We start from the raw sequence: 16,475 nt of genomic DNA, 5'->3' as shown, positions 1-16,475 counted from the left end.
CTTTCCAAGTCAGGCTTTTTAAAGAATAAACTTTAAGGAATAAGAATCTTCCTTTTTTTTTTTTTCTAGAACCTCCCAGCAATTATTGGGGAGGGTTCATTATTCACATCAGCTGCAAAGTATTTACTCACCTAACTCAATACACGTGATCCCAAGGGACCAGACGTCCACCTTTCCGTCATACTGCCCTTCGTCCATAGCAAGGATCACCTCTGGTGCCATCCTACCAACCATAGGACAAAACACGCAGGTCAGAGGACACAAACTGTGACTCCCAGCACATAGCTTACAATGAGATGGCTTCATCATCCTCAGCAGCACAGCGGGCCACAACTTCAAGGGCCTGCATGGAGCTGAGTAAAGCCATGCTGAAACAAAACAGAGCTTGCCTGCACTAGAAACTTATACAAGAGGTAGATTAAGAAAGGGAAGTAAATAAGAGGCCAACTTTGCTGTTAGCAAAACTTGCTGGCACGTGGGAGACCCACACTAATCTCAAAGGCATTGTCCCTGCAGGCAGACAGCAGGGACTGGGAGAGTCCTAAAGACACCACCTCTCACCAGAGATGGTGGTTTTTCCATGGGCACACCAGGAGAATTTTCCAGTAGATACATGCAGCCTGTGAGCGTAGCTATGAAAGGAACAGAGAAATCTGGAAGAACAGGGAAATATGATGGTCCAAGATAAAGGGATGAATGTAGGGGGGAAAAAGCAGCAGGGCCAGCCTGCAAAAATGCAGCCTATTTGGTTTTGTTCTTCAAAGATGAAGCAGGCTTCCTGCCAAATGGGCTTGTTCAGAGGTCGGGCGATAGGTGACCTCCCATAAATGCCTGGGAGGTCTGCCACAAACTAAGTGGAGTGTAAAGCTATGCTGGCCCACTACGTTAGGAATGCTAAGCAACTCAAGTGAGCCCTAAGCAAGCCTCTTCAAAACAGAATCTAAGTAGCTGTGTGGCTTCCAGTCTGTGGAGCCGGATTAAGAAACTTCCCTTTCTCCATGCGTTTGCCTTAGTTCCACTACTATGGCAAATGTCAATAATTTTTAAGCCAATGGTATTATAGCAGTCAAAACATTAACTTTCAAAGTGCTGCACAATCTACCTCTACTCATGGGCACTGAGAAAGAACCTGTCTCCTGAAGAACTGGACAGGGGAATTGTAAAAACGCTGCTTTGTTAATATAGTTGGTCAATGTAGTTTTTATGCCAGATACTGTTTTTAGATTGTGGAATGCTGGAAATGTAGGACAGCAGTCTTAAAAAGACTGAAGTACTCCATGAAGTACTCCACGTTTTACTCACCAGTAAGGCGTTCCCACAAAAGAATTGGCAGGGGAGACTATAGATGCAGACCCAAAATCAGCTAGTTTCACTTGACCTGGTTCTGTTAGAAGAATATTTCCAGCTTTAATATCCCTTTAAAAGAAAAAAAAAAAAAGTACACTTCTGGTTACAGTAGAACAGCTTTGAAAAAATTACACATACACAGAACTCTGCTAACCTGTTCTCAAATTAAATATTCATTAAAAAAATGAGAGTTGTTTAGAAGCCGGGTATTATAGAAAACCAGAGAGATCAAATACCTGACTTTATTTGGAACAGAAATCTGACTGCACCCAAAAAGCGTGCTGGGGAATGAAGGACAAGGAGATGGGCCACGGTTGCAAGTCCCAAACTGAGATCAAGGAGAGATTCCCCCTAATACCCAAGATGCGACAGATACCAAAAATGTTATTTTAATCTTTCAAGTGACCTAGGGTCCCTTAACTTCCTGCAAGTCTCAGATAATTCATACATTTCAGAAATTAACAATAATGAAGCTACTGCAGTACATATGGCACAAGACACTTTCAACACCTTTGGCACCATACATTTCCCAACTCCAGCAGTAGGTGGGTTAATTACAAATTAATTGCCCATAAAATGCTGAGAAAGGTTAACTCCATCTGCATGCCTTCTAAGAAACCTGGCAATGGGCCTATTCAAAGTTAGAGAAGAATTTGTCTGAGTACCATTTACTTCTAATCCCTAGGATTTCTGGCCTGTTATACCTGAAATATTTTTTTCTTGCACACATCAGATTAAAAAAGGAGAATTGCTTTTAGAAATTCAGGTCTCCTTATACATTGCAGCTGAAAAATCACAACATAATGAAGTTCCTCGAAACCCTAAGACAGCACCTCAATAACAAAGGGAAAGCTGTACACTAGACGTGCCAGGTTTGCCTTTACACTGTTTAATTTTGCAAAAGCAGACCCTCAATATATATTGAATACACATAAGTGATCCATCAGCCAGGCTGGGTATACCATACAGTCTGGAATATCTCTTTGGTGCCTTCTCAAATAAAAAAAATATATCTATAAATAAAAAACACATCAAGAAAAAAAGCTTTTCGTATCTGGTGTTCAGCTGTAAGTCCTTAAACATCAAAACCACTTATCAGTAGTAGCAGACGTCCAATACAGACAAGTTGGACTTGATGATCATCGAGGTCTTTTCTAACCTAAATGATTCTGTGATTCCAAGTTACAGGGTATTGCCAAACACGCACATACTGTGACCTTGTGAAAAAGCAAGCTAATTAGATAAATGGGAGGGGCAACAAAGCCACCTTGTATTTGCTGCATACGCTGAATTATCATACAACAGCTGAAGCATAACGACTTTGTGCACCAAGCACAAAGTGAGTATCACTGCAGGCCCAGAGGAACAGGCCAGCTGAAAGACTGTTGAAGCTCAGCATGATGCTTTTATCTCCAAAGGGCAGCACACAGGACAGGCAACGCTGGGATAACAAGAGCTGCAGCAACAGGCACAGACCTACAATGCTTCAGCAGCAGAGCTGGACTCTCAGAACCTCTGCTTCCCCACTCCTGGGACAACACTGCTTCAAAACCAACATTACAGCATTTTTGGTGCACACGTGCTACTCAGATAAGCCTTCATGTTTTGGGTCTATGCATCTGTCACTTCTGCATGAGGACAAGTACCAAACGACGCCTTGTGTGCACAAGAACAAACCCTCAGAAGTACTTCAGAGACAGCAAAAGTCCTGTCCTCTCTGCTTTGTCTCCACTGCTACCCTCACGGTTCAGCAGGCACCTCAGGCATCAGCTTAGGTATCTGCGCTAACTTCAGTTCGCCTCGTGTCTGCAGCCTAATGGGATAATCCCACCCTTTGCCATCCCGCACAGTGCCACTGGGACTAAGTGGTAAGGGGGAGGCCCAGGGAGCTCAGGATGAGATCAGGGCCTTGCTTTTTCCCGCATCTCCACAAGGTGTCCCCCCATTCCAGGTCACACTCGTTTTGCCTTCCTGGCTTTTGGGCAGGGAAACCAAAGTTGTCCCAGCTGCCAGCTTTGGTCCCTCCTCACCGTCATTGCTCCACCTGCCCCAGTGCTCCTGTCACTTGCCACAGCAGGGGATTTTACTCCAGGGATTTTACACACAGCTCCCCTGCGGCTGGGCGCATCGGCTCTCCTCCCTGCTAGACAACGTAGCTAGGAAAAGGCAATCTTTCAGCTCTCCTGTATAAGAAACTGCATCTATCAGAAAAGTCAAATTCTCCTGATGGTTCTGAGAGAGGCCTTGCCTTCTCCTCTCAGGAATTAAAAGGCAAAATATTCCTTGGTAGAAAACCAGTCAGATAGGAAAGACCTGCATGGTAGTTATCTTAACATTCCTCGTGGTTGCCCAGCACACTGCAAGAGCGAAACTTTTCCCAGTTTCAAAGAGAAATAGCCAGCTCTGTTCGTGATATGCAGTAAGCGCATTAATGGGCAGTTCACACGGAGTAGCTAGGATTCAGCACGTGAAATTGCTGACTGTACAGCACACTAGTTGTGTCGTGTTAAGGAGTCCTCGTGACTACCAAGAAACTAATTCTCAGTAGAGCCCACAGAGACAGTCATTTACTATAAACAAAATTTAATGCACTCTGAACATGTGTAAAGTTAGTTCAGAATAGGTATTGTTATGCACAAATAAGTGCATATATGTAAAGGGTTGACCAGAAATCATTTTAATTTCATAAGTTGACATTCTAACTTAATATTTTCCTTAAGCCTAATAAAATAACCTTGAGAAGATACACCCCAAATAGTTATTCTATTCTAATAAATGACAAATAATTAAATTCCTTATTGTTTGAGCCTCAAGTATACAATTTTTCTGCCCACAGCTTGCCAGTAGACTATAGAAAGGCTTTTAACCCCACGAATTAATCCCAAGCTGCTTCATCCTGATGACTGCTCGCTCACATTACCCTAATCTATTTCTCACCCTTTTCACAGCAACTCCCTGACATAGAGTACCAGCAGTTTCCAAAATATGACAAAAACACAAAATGAGAACATGCAACATTGTTGACACATAAGTGAAAAAAAAATCAGAACTCCTGGAAAGGAATACATTACAAAAGATAGATCCAGGAGCTGGCACCCATGAGCAGCCTGTTATAACATCCTCCTCTGTGTGCTCTTATTTCTCTTAAGGTAGTTTTAGCCTTGAGTTGTGCTTTCATCAGCTGATTTCTGGATGCATAAATTTGATCTGATTTTACTTACTCACATGTGAAAAAAACAAAATGTCTTAAAAATAGGCTGTGTCTATCACGCTGCTTTACTAGGTGAATTTAGGGTGTGTATTTTCCTGTCTATGCTTTCTGCCAGCATTCAGGTGTACTCTGTTACCAGGGTCTGCAGGGAACAGTTGCTAATATAGAAGAGAATTCGGCTCTGGAATATAGCTGCATTGAAGTATTTCAGCAGGAATGTGTTCCTTAACAGCCAATGGCTTTTATTTATAAATCTACTCTGGCATGGGTGTACTGACAAGTCCATTAGAGGGAACTTTGGCAGGAGAACCTTTACCAAAGTTGCTTAACACAGTGATTTTCAGGCTCCAGCCAGGGGAAGATGGAAGGACATACAGCCGCCTGGAGCTCTGCCTTACCTATGAATCTTACAGTGAGAGTGCAGGTAGGCCAGCCCCTGCAAGGCACCGTGGGTGATGGCAGCAATCTCCACTTCCTGAAGTGGCTTCTTGTGAACTAAGGAAAAAAAATCAAGAAAAAACATCAGAAAAGTGCAATCTTTTCCTGATAATGTTTCTAAACAGGAGGAACCTCTCCAGTTTTGCAAGCCATGAGGTGAGCACCATCTTCATCATGCTGATTTTCTGTAGCAGCTTTGAGTCTGCACACAGCCTTTGTGTATATTTCACACGTTAAGCATGTTTTTTCGCTGTCCTGCTAGGGCCAACAGTACAGCTTGCCAAATGTATGTGAAATACAACTTCAGTCCTTAACAAGAAAAACTTCCCACTTTTTTCCCCATAGCAAAACCACAGGAAAATGGGGAATACTAAGTACAAAGTGATGCCCCAAAGCACCTTCCCTAGATCCCTGGATCTGACCAGCATGCACCTGTCTGAGTCTCTTAGATCAAAAATATACAGCCCGCAAAGAGTAATAGTTTTTGCAAATTATGGCTTAGATTCCCCATTCCTCTGTAGGTGCTGCGGCTTTAGTTTTCAGGTGATATTAGTCTCTTGTTTTATAAAGCTATCTGTGACTATTCCTATGAACTGCAAGGCAGGGACAAAGGTGATCTCTACAGGTTTTTATTATGGATAGTCAGATAACAGGCAGCCTGCTTCTATCAAAGCAGAAACCACAGGAATGTGTTGTAAAAGGTACCTTCCTTTTACAACAGACATGCCAACTATATGTAGCACTGGCTTTCTGGGAAAATCTCAGCTTATCCTTAGCATCACGAACACTGGGATTCTAGCTACAGAATGAAGTAGTGTAGACAGACTGCCTCTACCATCTGTAAAATACCAGTTTGTGAGAAAACAGCCTCCCACTGTACTCAGAAGGGACACTAGAAGAGAAGAAAATCAAAGACTATATAGAACTCACCTTCTAGCAAATCAGAAGCTGATCCTAAACAGTACTCCATAACCAACTGCAAGAAAAAAGCATGCTTTTAAATAATGTGATACGTGCTCCTCCATAAACAGTTACTACTTGGGTGGCTGAGAAACAGCAGAAGTAAAACCTGAAGTTTTAAGAAATGCAATCAGCAATCAACAAAATAAAATGCTCCAAGCAAATTCCAGCAATGACATCCTAATTTGTTGCAAAGAAGGTTCAGGCACCGGAAAGCTGTGGGGAGATCTCCAGAGGATGTTCCATAACTATTGTTTAACCTGCTTGAATACAAAGGCCTGCCACAGAGAGGTGGGGATCTGTTCCAGTATCTTAAATATCCATTTCTTTTAAATTACCTGGAAACCTTTTTTTTTTTTTTTTTTAGAAGAAAGGGACTACGGGAAGCATGGGATGAATACTGCTGCATGTACTGGATGCCTAGTTGCCATACCACAAGTTTTCTGCACACCAAGACCCCCAATACCATGCCACTCACCCATGCAGTATGCTCTTTCAGGTAACAGCCCTTATACTCTATGGTGTTGGGGTGCTTCAGCTGTTGTAGAAACTTGACTTCTTTAATGATATCCTGCCATTTCTAATAAAAACAAAGCAAAAAGACATGAATACATTTCCCCGCTTCACCCCCTACACACTCTCATACACCACACACTGTAGTGCAGTCTGAAAAGCAGCCATAATGCAATTTTACTACGTGAAGATGACAAGAGCTGTAGTTGCAAAAGCACAGCTGTACTGAAGTTGTGGGGGTCCCTGTTGCAGTAAGATCACTCTAAGACACATTTAGCTTGAGGACAGCAAAAAATGTATTTTCTCGTTTTATCTGCAATACATTTTACTTAGAGTATTGCTACTGCTAAGCACAATGAATTGGCCTGTGGTCTCAAACTCAGTAACGAACCCACCTGCCCCCAAACAGACAACAGCTACAGCACGTGGTACAGAGAGAGGAGATGTTTGCTTCCTTCTTTAAGGCAGCACAAGGACACTGACGTTTGCAAGACCTCTGGAACATTTATAGACAGCACATGCAGGAGACCAACAGGTAAGTAAGGAAAAATGAATTACGAACATCCCCTTTGGCCCGAAAAACCACTTTCTCTACTACATGTCAACCTGATATGCTTGGGTTGTCTGTTTGGATCAAGACACCACAATAGGAATAAATAAGAGCAATTAACAAGCAACCATTGAAGTGAGACTGATACTCTGAATATGATGTCTATGCCATTCTATTCTGTAGATCCTGAGAAGTGTTTCAGGTCAGCTATACATTTCACTTGACACCTCAAAGAGTTGCGGTTTATGGTTTCAGTAGCCCAGGTGCTCTTAATGCCCTTATTACAGAATGCTTGTAGGTTGGTTATTTCTGAATTCCCATTCACTTCCTTAAACTGAACTATTTGTCAAAATTTGCATAAACTCATTTTTCCTCTACAAATCTCCATGCCTCCTATGGAAGTGAGCAACAGCTACAGCATTAGAAAGCTGCTCTGCTGGTGTCAAATGAAATACTCAGCTAATTCCCCTGACCAGATTTACATTATAGTTGTACCAGCTTTTGCATCAGAATTGGCTTCACCATCTTACCTCGTTCGTTTGCTTCCCACTGTAGGACATTTTCTTGACTGCCACCACCTCATTAGTGTGGGAATTTGTAGCCTGGAGGAGGAAAAAAATAAATTAGAAAAAAAATCATTTTTAAATCCTCCCCGTGGAGTGAGCCATGCCTTTAGCAAACACAGACTTTCTTCTCCTATATCACATCCTGGAAAGCTCTTACACTTCAGAAACACCTGCCTGGTGATAAAATTTATGAGACAGCTATTTTAGCACTCTTTTCTGGCATTATTTATCTATCCACAGTCACTGTCCCTGCCTCAGCCCTTTCTACACTTGCTACCTCTCTACTGATACACAGAACAAGGTTCAGCATCTCACACACTGAGAATGTGCAAAATAGTTTCATTGGAATTGCTGTAAAAGCAGCGTTCGATTAGTTTGCTCCTCTAATCAGCACTTTCTCTGATTCACTGTTTTTGGTCCAGTTATTTCCAATATTAAGGCAAAGGCTGTATTGTGATTTTAATCGCATCATTTTAGGACTATGTCTGTGTGCTTTACATGCATTGCTCTAGGGAAAAAAAAAACACACCTACTTTTGGTTCTGAAAATCAGTCAAAAAAGACAGATGGGTCCAGACTGCTTCTGTCCAGTTTCGTTCAATATTGGGCTTTTTTTCAAACCTTTGTACGTCAAAAGACTGATTTATCTAGTTTTACACTATTAAAGCAGAGAGGGTGTGACTTTCCTACAGTTCAAAACACATTGATGAGGCACAGACCTCCTCCCACGTATTACCATTAGGGTTGTTAGAAAGCAAGTTATTTTGGTTTTCTTGTGCTATTACAAAAAGATCAAGTTTTCAGGAATGAATTTGTAGTGACAAAAGGAATGTCATTCACTTCACTTATGAAACTGGGTCACCTAATGTAGGCGATCTGCACACAGTTGTTCTCTTCGCTGCTGGTGGTTGAGCAGATGTCAAATCGTGGAGCCATGCTATTCATAGAAATGCAAACCACCTTATCTGAAAAACCACCGTGGAATCAAGCTTAAAAGCAGACCAGAAAAAAAAAATCAGGACATTTACATTTTCCACAAAATTTGCCAGGCCCCAAACTTCACCTATTTTAATGCAAAAAAAGCAGTTCTTCAAACAGATCTTCAAAAGCAGATTTTCAGAGAGCTGACATCTAACTCATGCTTCTCAAACAGACTGACGGACTTGCTTTCTGCCCAGAGTATAAGCAGGAAAAAATACAAAGCCGCTGTATTTGCTTGCAATCTACTCATTTGATTCCTGCATGGAAATAATTGTTACCCCAAGAAGCTTTCTCCTTGAGCAAGTGGTCACGGTAGTAACATCGCATACAAGTTTTCCAGTTCTGTCCACACCAAGTCTTCTTTTCTACCTTTAAAATGGAAGCCCCCATTCTTTATTTTTGCTTTCTTCATTAAATAGCTTAGCTTCAAGGTGAAAGCCAATCCTTGCAAACAGTAAGTCAGGCTAGTAGACAATGCTCGGTATTTGGGGGCAACAGAACATAAATAACAAGTGTCCTTGAACTGCAGGTAATCGTTACTGCCGCAATCTCGTATCAACGCAGTACTAGGGAGGCTCAGGAAAACACTCAACAGAATTGGATGTGTGGCATCTGATTGTAAATTTAAAATGTCTTGTCAAAGGAAGAAATGAGACATTGGAAGATTCTGTCTTACAGATTAGCTACTCGTTTAATATGTTATTATCAGAGCCATCGGATCCCAGTTGTACAATGAGCATTATTCAGTCAGCAAAATCTTGCTTTTTTGGAACCCGTATGACACAGGGATGATGACCAGAGGCCATGAACTCAGTTTTAGAAAGAGCTCTGCTTGCCTGGAGTGGCACTGTCCTCATTTCTGCATGTTAAGGACGGAACATCTTAAGGTTTTAATCCTAAGAGTTGTTGAAATCCCAGCACCTCTAACCACTTACAATTTTGAGGACAAAAACCTAGTGTCAGTTAAAAGCTTAGAATACAATCAAAGCTAAATGTGGTAAATCCTCATTTCCACTGCTCACAAGGATGAGTACTATACTTCCAAGTAATGCATTAATCAAAGACATTTCACAATGCTCACAGTGACTTCAAAGAAAAATGATGTTGGATGAACCACGAGAGCACAGGAATTACTAAAGGGAGCTGACACACTTAGACTCTACTCTTCCCAGCACACACGCTTCATCAAATGAGTTAGAGAAAACATAAAACAAGTAACTTCTGGCAAAGGCAAAACCCTTCCTAAGCACTCATTGTCCTGCTTCAGCACATAAAAGATCTCAAGAGTATTTTACTCAAATAGATGAGTTCATGCTGGTGTTCTAAACAAATTTCCAAATACTTGTGTCTCCAAATATCTTCACATAGTATACACTCTCTTGTGTCAGCCACAACTTTGTGCTGCAGGGTACAACTGCCCCATTAAGCTGTCGCCACGTTCTCTCCGTTGTGGACCAAGTTGCTGCTATAAGCAGCATTTCTTTCTAGCAAGAGAAGTTTTAAGTTAACTTGCCAAGCACTGGTAATAATACATTGGGCAATCAAAATCACCAACTCTGAAAGTTACAACTCCAAATCCTTTATTAAGTTTATTCAATTGCCATTTTCTGAATGGCAAAACACATGAGCCTGAGACTACAAATACATTCGAGCACCACTCTCTTCTTTTTTTGATTAGGCCTGACATGAATATTCCTCTTCTCCTTTTTTTTTAATAGGAAAAAGGTTTCTTGTCACCTTTTTAAAATACACACCCACAGAACTTCAGTAGGCTTGAGGATGCCAAATACCCCAACAAGTCCATGCTATTAAGTATTTAGTTCTGTTAGGGAAGCAGCACTGAACTGCATAAAAACCAAACGCAATCTTTAGAAATTTTATAACCAGTCAGGGAGGAACCTGACCCTTGGAGTATTTTAGGACTTTTCCCACTTATTTAGATGATTTAGGAAGCCCTGTTCCTTCACAGGGTGTTTGACCTATTCTCCCCTTCTGATACCAAGAACGTCAGGACCCCTGGAAACATCGCCATGATGATGTGAGATCTTATTTGATGTGAGATGTTATTCCCAGCCCTTCATTCCAAGGTGAAGCAAGATGTTAGACAGGCTGCAAGGAGCTTTTAAAAAGGAGAACAAAAAGATGCACAGCACCCCTGCATGGTAGGGAAAATCTCCAGGATGAGCCACACAAAGCAGGGTACAAGCAGAGGCCTTCCTCAGGCGAACGGACAGACATCTATCTGCCTGAAACTGCACACAGGTGAGTTCCTGCTCGTGACTTATGTACACAGCAGGACAGCGAACAGACCCCAAGGAATGATTTTCTGTATGCTCAATGCTTCGTGCAACAGGGAAGAAAGCCTAAGTCTCACAGAGCGGCCAAGAAGAGCAGATATATCATGGAAAAGAGGTGATGCATCTGCCTATGTTCACCATGTTACTATAGTAAGTTTACTACAAGTGTGCCTTCCATTGCTGTCAAGCTTGGAGGATGGAGCTGCTGCTAGGTCACTGTAAGAAGCTGCAGGCTGGCTACGCTCTCCAAAGCACAGACCAGGCAAAGCATACAGGGAAAAGGAGGAAGAGAAGCTCTGAGGAATCACAAAAATCTTCTGCCTAACCATGGTGACATCTCTGGTGTAAGCCTGCTTAGTAGCTCTCTAACACTCCTCGTCCTCTTTCCCTGGAAGCACGAGGGCTTTCTGACCACCAGAGCTGAATGATGAAGGCAGCACCTTCACCACTTCATCTCTGCCCTAAAGCATGTCACATATCCTTGTCCTCGTCTGTGAGATACACTGAGCAGGACCTCCCTCCTCCTACCTAAAAAATTCTTGCTCTTCTTACGGAGAGGATCAACATGTATTGTAAATTTTACAAACTCATCGTCTGACACATTTACTATTATACTTCCACCTACCTGTCACTTAACCCAACATCTAAAAGTGTCTGTCCCACTGCTGATGATCCCCACGGCAGAAAACCTCTTCGGTTCCACCAACAGCTCCACTGCTGTACAGAACTACAAACGGCGGATGGGAGTGCTTGCAGATCACTCATGCTAGCTACTGTCAGCATTGCAGGTGTAAGAGAGCTTATCTAAATACTTTAATGTCTGATATTCAAAAATCTCAGTTCCAGTGTGCTTGATCTTCTGGAGTGGCAAGACATACTACCATATAACATAAATTTATCTTGGAATGGTTTTTTGATACTGAATTCTATTTTAGCTTCACTGATAGTGACTCCATTATAATTAATTCCAAATCCAGTATTTTCAGTTTGGCTTTGTTTGATCCTAACTGTATTCTTCTCAATTTCCAGATTAAATTCTCTTGACTATCAGTTAACACTACCTCCCTTCCCTCTTGAATTCCCATCCCCCCTAAGACTTTCCCTTTGCTTTTGCCATGAAAGCATTTGCTATTGGAGATACTATGGTATGTGATAAACGAGAGTAAAATGAAGATGACAAAGCAAAATGATATTTCAAAGGTATCTCTAACTCCTAAATTATCAGAACAGTATAGAAATCATTCAAAAGCCTGAAAGCAATTTGATGCGACTTCCACAGTATCTTTATTCAAACCGCCACAAAGCCAATTCATTAACAAAAATAGCTTTTAACTCCAAAAGCATGTTGAATCATTAATTCACTAGATCTATTAATTTGCAATAATTTACAAGCTTATGAGCACCAAGTAGATTATCTTGAAATTCCAGTTTGGCAAATTAATTTCCAACTGCTTCAATTCAACTTTCAGCATCTAACAGCACCAGATACCATATACTTAACCTGTGTGATTGGGTATGTTATTAAGCCTATAATCGACTGCTTCTCTAAATACAGCTGGAACAGCAAAGAGCTCAGGAGTGCTCTGGAGACACTTATTTCCAAGATGTGCTATGCTAAAGCTAACAAACACAAAACACTAAGAGCTGAAAGGATGCCCACTTTTACACATGCCGAGAATCTGCAAAATACTAGATAAATAGGTTTCATTTCCCAAAAAGAAGGTAAAGAACTGTACTTACAAAGTAAACTGCTCCGAAACTTCCATGTCCGATTTCATGTAAACCCACGAATATTTCTTCAGGATCATCTTTGTAGAACAGGTCAGCTATTTCTGGGTCCTTTGGCACCCCTTTGCGCATGTTGACCAGTATTACGAACTAGCTCGCGCTTTCAATTCCCAATCAATTTCTTCCTTCATCGACAAAGTAGTTTGTAGACAGCATTCAGCACCTGGTGAGAAAGTTCACCTTTTATTTGCTTCCCTTACACGTTTCTGTCCTCACTCCTCTGACAGCAAAATAAGAGGAAACACTTTCAGGAGCAATAGACTTCACTATTATTTCCTTCAGCAAATTCTTTTTAATTATTAGTCCAATTTAGATATAGAGATTAAAACGCATTCAGAGTACAAGAGCCCTTTATCTCACACAGGAAGCAAGTGCTGCAGCTACGCTAAGGTCCACTTGAAGACAAAAGTCCTGTTGCTACGCAAAACATCCTGTGATACGAGTTTGTTATTCTCCATGCTGGTCTCCGAATGTGTCACTTTTTAGTCTATTACCATTGTTCCTCCTACTTTTCCCTGCTGTTTGTTTGCTTTGTTTCTCTACTCCCACTTGCCAGCTGGTGCTAATAGAAAAGTTCTCTTCCATGCCACAGAAACACTTCACAATCATATGAGTGCGGGGTTTGTTGTTTTTATTTTATTTTCTAGTGCTCTAGGAAAGCTAGGGCTATTGGGTTTTGATAACTCCCATCACAAAACTGCTTCTGAAAAAACCTAGAGTCCATCAGGTAAGACAGGTACTTGCTTTCTTACCATCTTTCTGTAGAACAAGCAGATAGCATGGAACGGAGGTGCACTTCAATGAAGATTTTAAATATCCATTCCAAACCTTTTAATTAAACAAAACACTACAAAGTTTTGCGTTTCTCATCTAAACATCCTGAAAAGTTTGCATTGGTTCACAGACACTGGCGTACAAAGGAATGACGGATGTCTCTACCCACGTGCTTTTAAATTCTGAAGCCCAGCAGATTATCTGCAGATGAGTCAACTGGAGCAGCTTCTGACAAGTCTGAAGCAAGCCTCAAAACTCTATTTCCACATATGTAGCTCAGCACCTAGTTTATTGATACCACATCTCTGTGCCTAAAACAAAAAGGCTTCTGAAAATAAACACCAAAATGTTCAGCCTACCTTATGTTATAAATCAGTGCAGCATTTGAAGAGAGACTGGCTGAAATATAGCAACCAGATAAAATTAAAACGCACATTAAAGGCTTCAGAAGATTTCAGACTGCAAGCAGCATCCAGATAGAGCAATGATGAAAGCAGAGCATAATTTTGGTCTGAGGCTGAGACAGTCTCCTTGGCTCGGGATGACAAGTAATGGAGCAACAAGCACAATAAATTGTGGCTCATTAGGGGAGCGCTGAGGTGAAGCATACCTGGGTAACTGTGGCACAAAGCATGCTCTGTGGCTCAGATTCCTTTCAGCAGCATCGTTGTGTGCTCTCGTCTCCCCAAATTCTACGCGCTCTGATACCCTACAAAGGAAAACAAGTTTTATTATTTAGAAAAAATATTCTGATATCTTCTAGTACACGAAAATATTACATCTCAAGAAATCCACCACCTGTCAAAGGATCACTTGAAAGTACAGTTAAAGAGGGTACTGGCTATAAATGTTAGTGATCTCTCTTTGGGTGAAGATGCTCCCTTTCTGTGTTCTATAACCATTGGGCTTGTTCCACACCATAGAACAGGACACCGGGAAAAGATGTTAACACCAAATTCTTTGACTTTTATAAAGGCTCTTAAGCTGGTTCGGAAGCTTGCTCTCACACCACGCTTTTTAGATCACCTACAAAAAGGACACAGCTCACAAAGCTAAGGCTAGTATTTAGCTCAGCTCATTGCACCTGACTTACAAAACCTCAAAAGAAGGTCCTCAACATTAATAAGTCAAACATTGTCACATTCCGCTGAGAAGAAAATGAGCAACTAAAAGACAAAAAAAGGAGGGCAAGCAGTTAGACCCATCAGTGCAAATCAGGTCACCGAGCACTCACTGAGTGCAGCCACCCCTTCCTACCGGTGCCACAACACCCGTCCTCTTGGGGGGTCAAACACACCGAGGGCTTGAAATCTACCTGCCCTCATATACGTACAGCTGTATTGCCAAAATCTGAATTAACGTACACCTGAATCAATGCTAAACAAGCTAACTCATCTTCTCATTTATTAGGGAAAAGCCATCTGCACAGAAGTCTTCCTGCTGAGGAGCTTCAGAAAGAGGATAATGTCTTAGCCACTCTGTGATATTTTAGTTAAAACACGTATCTCAGGAACAAGCTGATGACAGAAGCCAGATGAATGAAATGAGTATTCATTCCCAGCTGACTGGCCTCACCCAAAGGTCCTGTATTTACTACATGCCTGCAGACATGGGCAAAGAATGCAGCATTTCAGGTCGGGCATTCTTCAGGCAAGTGAAAAACCCATTTGGCTTTAGAACAATAAGAACAAACGGAGGAAGAAGACATTTATCCACCTCTAGTCAAATGAACTATGCAAAAAACAAAATCAGTGCAGCTCTAATATTCAAGGATAAATTGGTATTTAAAATGGGAAATTAAATGTCAACATTTAAAGTTAAGCTCTAAGTAACAACGTCATTCTCTATTCAGGACTGACATACGTATCGATGCTGTACGATACGCAAGCGTTCTCAGCAGGACTATTGTTTTCCAGTAATGATATCAGAAAAGCCTGGGATGGGAAGCATATCGAGAGCAACCCAAGCCCTGTTGACATGCATGGATCATCGGTGCTCCATGCTGTCCTACAGTCCCTGCAGCGCCTCTTGGAGCAGGTGCTGGGAGCCCTTTGCACGGCTGCTCGGCGGCGCTAGATGTGCTGTCTCATGCCTCAATTGCCTACGTCAGGAAAGATACAAACCACATGGCTTCATGGTAAGCTAGCAAATTCACATTTTTAATATTAAAACTCCCTTCTAGAAACGGAAAGATTAAAATAAAGATAGTTTGAACTGGATGGCTCAATTCTTCAGAGCGCTATGGCAGTTGAATGCCATCAGCAGAAATTACTCAAGTTCAAGGTATCATCAACTGAAGCAGGCCGTTTCAGTTACTGATGTACTTAATGCATCAAGAAACAACTTCCAGTGTAAGCCTGGTATCTGCTCTTCATCCTTCAAAAAGTGCACCAGAATCTGCATTTGAGACTGCATGTTCCAAAGCCTTCAACTGAAAATAGCATTAATCATATGGGCAATGACTTATGGATGTGACAAGTGACTCAAGATTTTCAGAGTGTGTGAGAACAGCATTTGGTTCAGATAAGGCCATTTGGAGATGCCTCGAACTGCCTACCTAGAAATTAAAGCTCTCAATCAACAGTTACGGCTGAGAATCTCAGCCTTGGAGGACAAACTGCTCACGCTCCATTTCTGAAATACTCTAAGCAGCTAGAAAGAGATGAATTCTTTAGAGTAAATTTAGCATAAGGAATCATACTAAGAAAAATAAGTGAAAGATCCTCTACGAAAAAACTCCGTAAAGAAACTTATTGAACACATTACAATTGCTCTGCTGATGGCACCCAGGTTAAATTCTTCATTGAGGATCAGAAGAAAAAAATCAGGAAACATCCTACAGCAGCACAATTTGTCATTGTGCAATGCTTCTGCGACATCGAGGCATTCAGCTTTAGAATACCAGTTTAATTAAATCTAGACAAAGTCAATCATAGAAATAATCACACCATTCAGTTGGTGTGGACATTTTACAGAGTACCACGAAGGCCCCAAACCTGAGCAACTTGCACTGCCCAGTTAAATCAGAAGAGAAGAAAGGGAAATATTATC

The 16,475-nt window shown here is 41.5% G+C and overlaps 1 protein-coding gene across 3 annotated transcripts in view; it reads right to left on the bottom strand.

Moving 5' to 3' along the window:
• TAOK3 (TAO kinase 3) overlaps window positions 1-16,475 on the bottom strand; it is an 84,783-nt gene that overhangs the window by 36,419 nt on the left and 31,889 nt on the right. For all 3 annotated transcript variants that reach the window (XM_066978907.1, XM_066978909.1, XM_066978908.1), the window contains 8 exons: window positions 14,035-14,133; window positions 12,603-12,813; window positions 7,550-7,621; window positions 6,435-6,536; window positions 5,927-5,972; window positions 4,957-5,053; window positions 1,303-1,416; window positions 132-223 (listed from right to left, as the gene is read on the bottom strand). In XM_066978907.1, the coding sequence (XP_066835008.1) occupies window positions 132-223; window positions 1,303-1,416; window positions 4,957-5,053; window positions 5,927-5,972; window positions 6,435-6,536; window positions 7,550-7,621; window positions 12,603-12,722 (643 nt within the window). In that variant the 5' untranslated portion in view covers window positions 12,723-12,813; window positions 14,035-14,133. The remainder of the gene's footprint in view (window positions 1-131; window positions 224-1,302; window positions 1,417-4,956; window positions 5,054-5,926; window positions 5,973-6,434; window positions 6,537-7,549; window positions 7,622-12,602; window positions 12,814-14,034; window positions 14,134-16,475) is intronic.

Source organism: Anser cygnoides, chromosome 17, assembly GCF_040182565.1.
Source record: "Anser cygnoides isolate HZ-2024a breed goose chromosome 17, Taihu_goose_T2T_genome, whole genome shotgun sequence".
NCBI classification, from domain to species: domain Eukaryota; kingdom Metazoa; phylum Chordata; class Aves; order Anseriformes; family Anatidae; genus Anser; species Anser cygnoides.
This window is presented reverse-complemented; position numbering and strand designations above follow the sequence as displayed.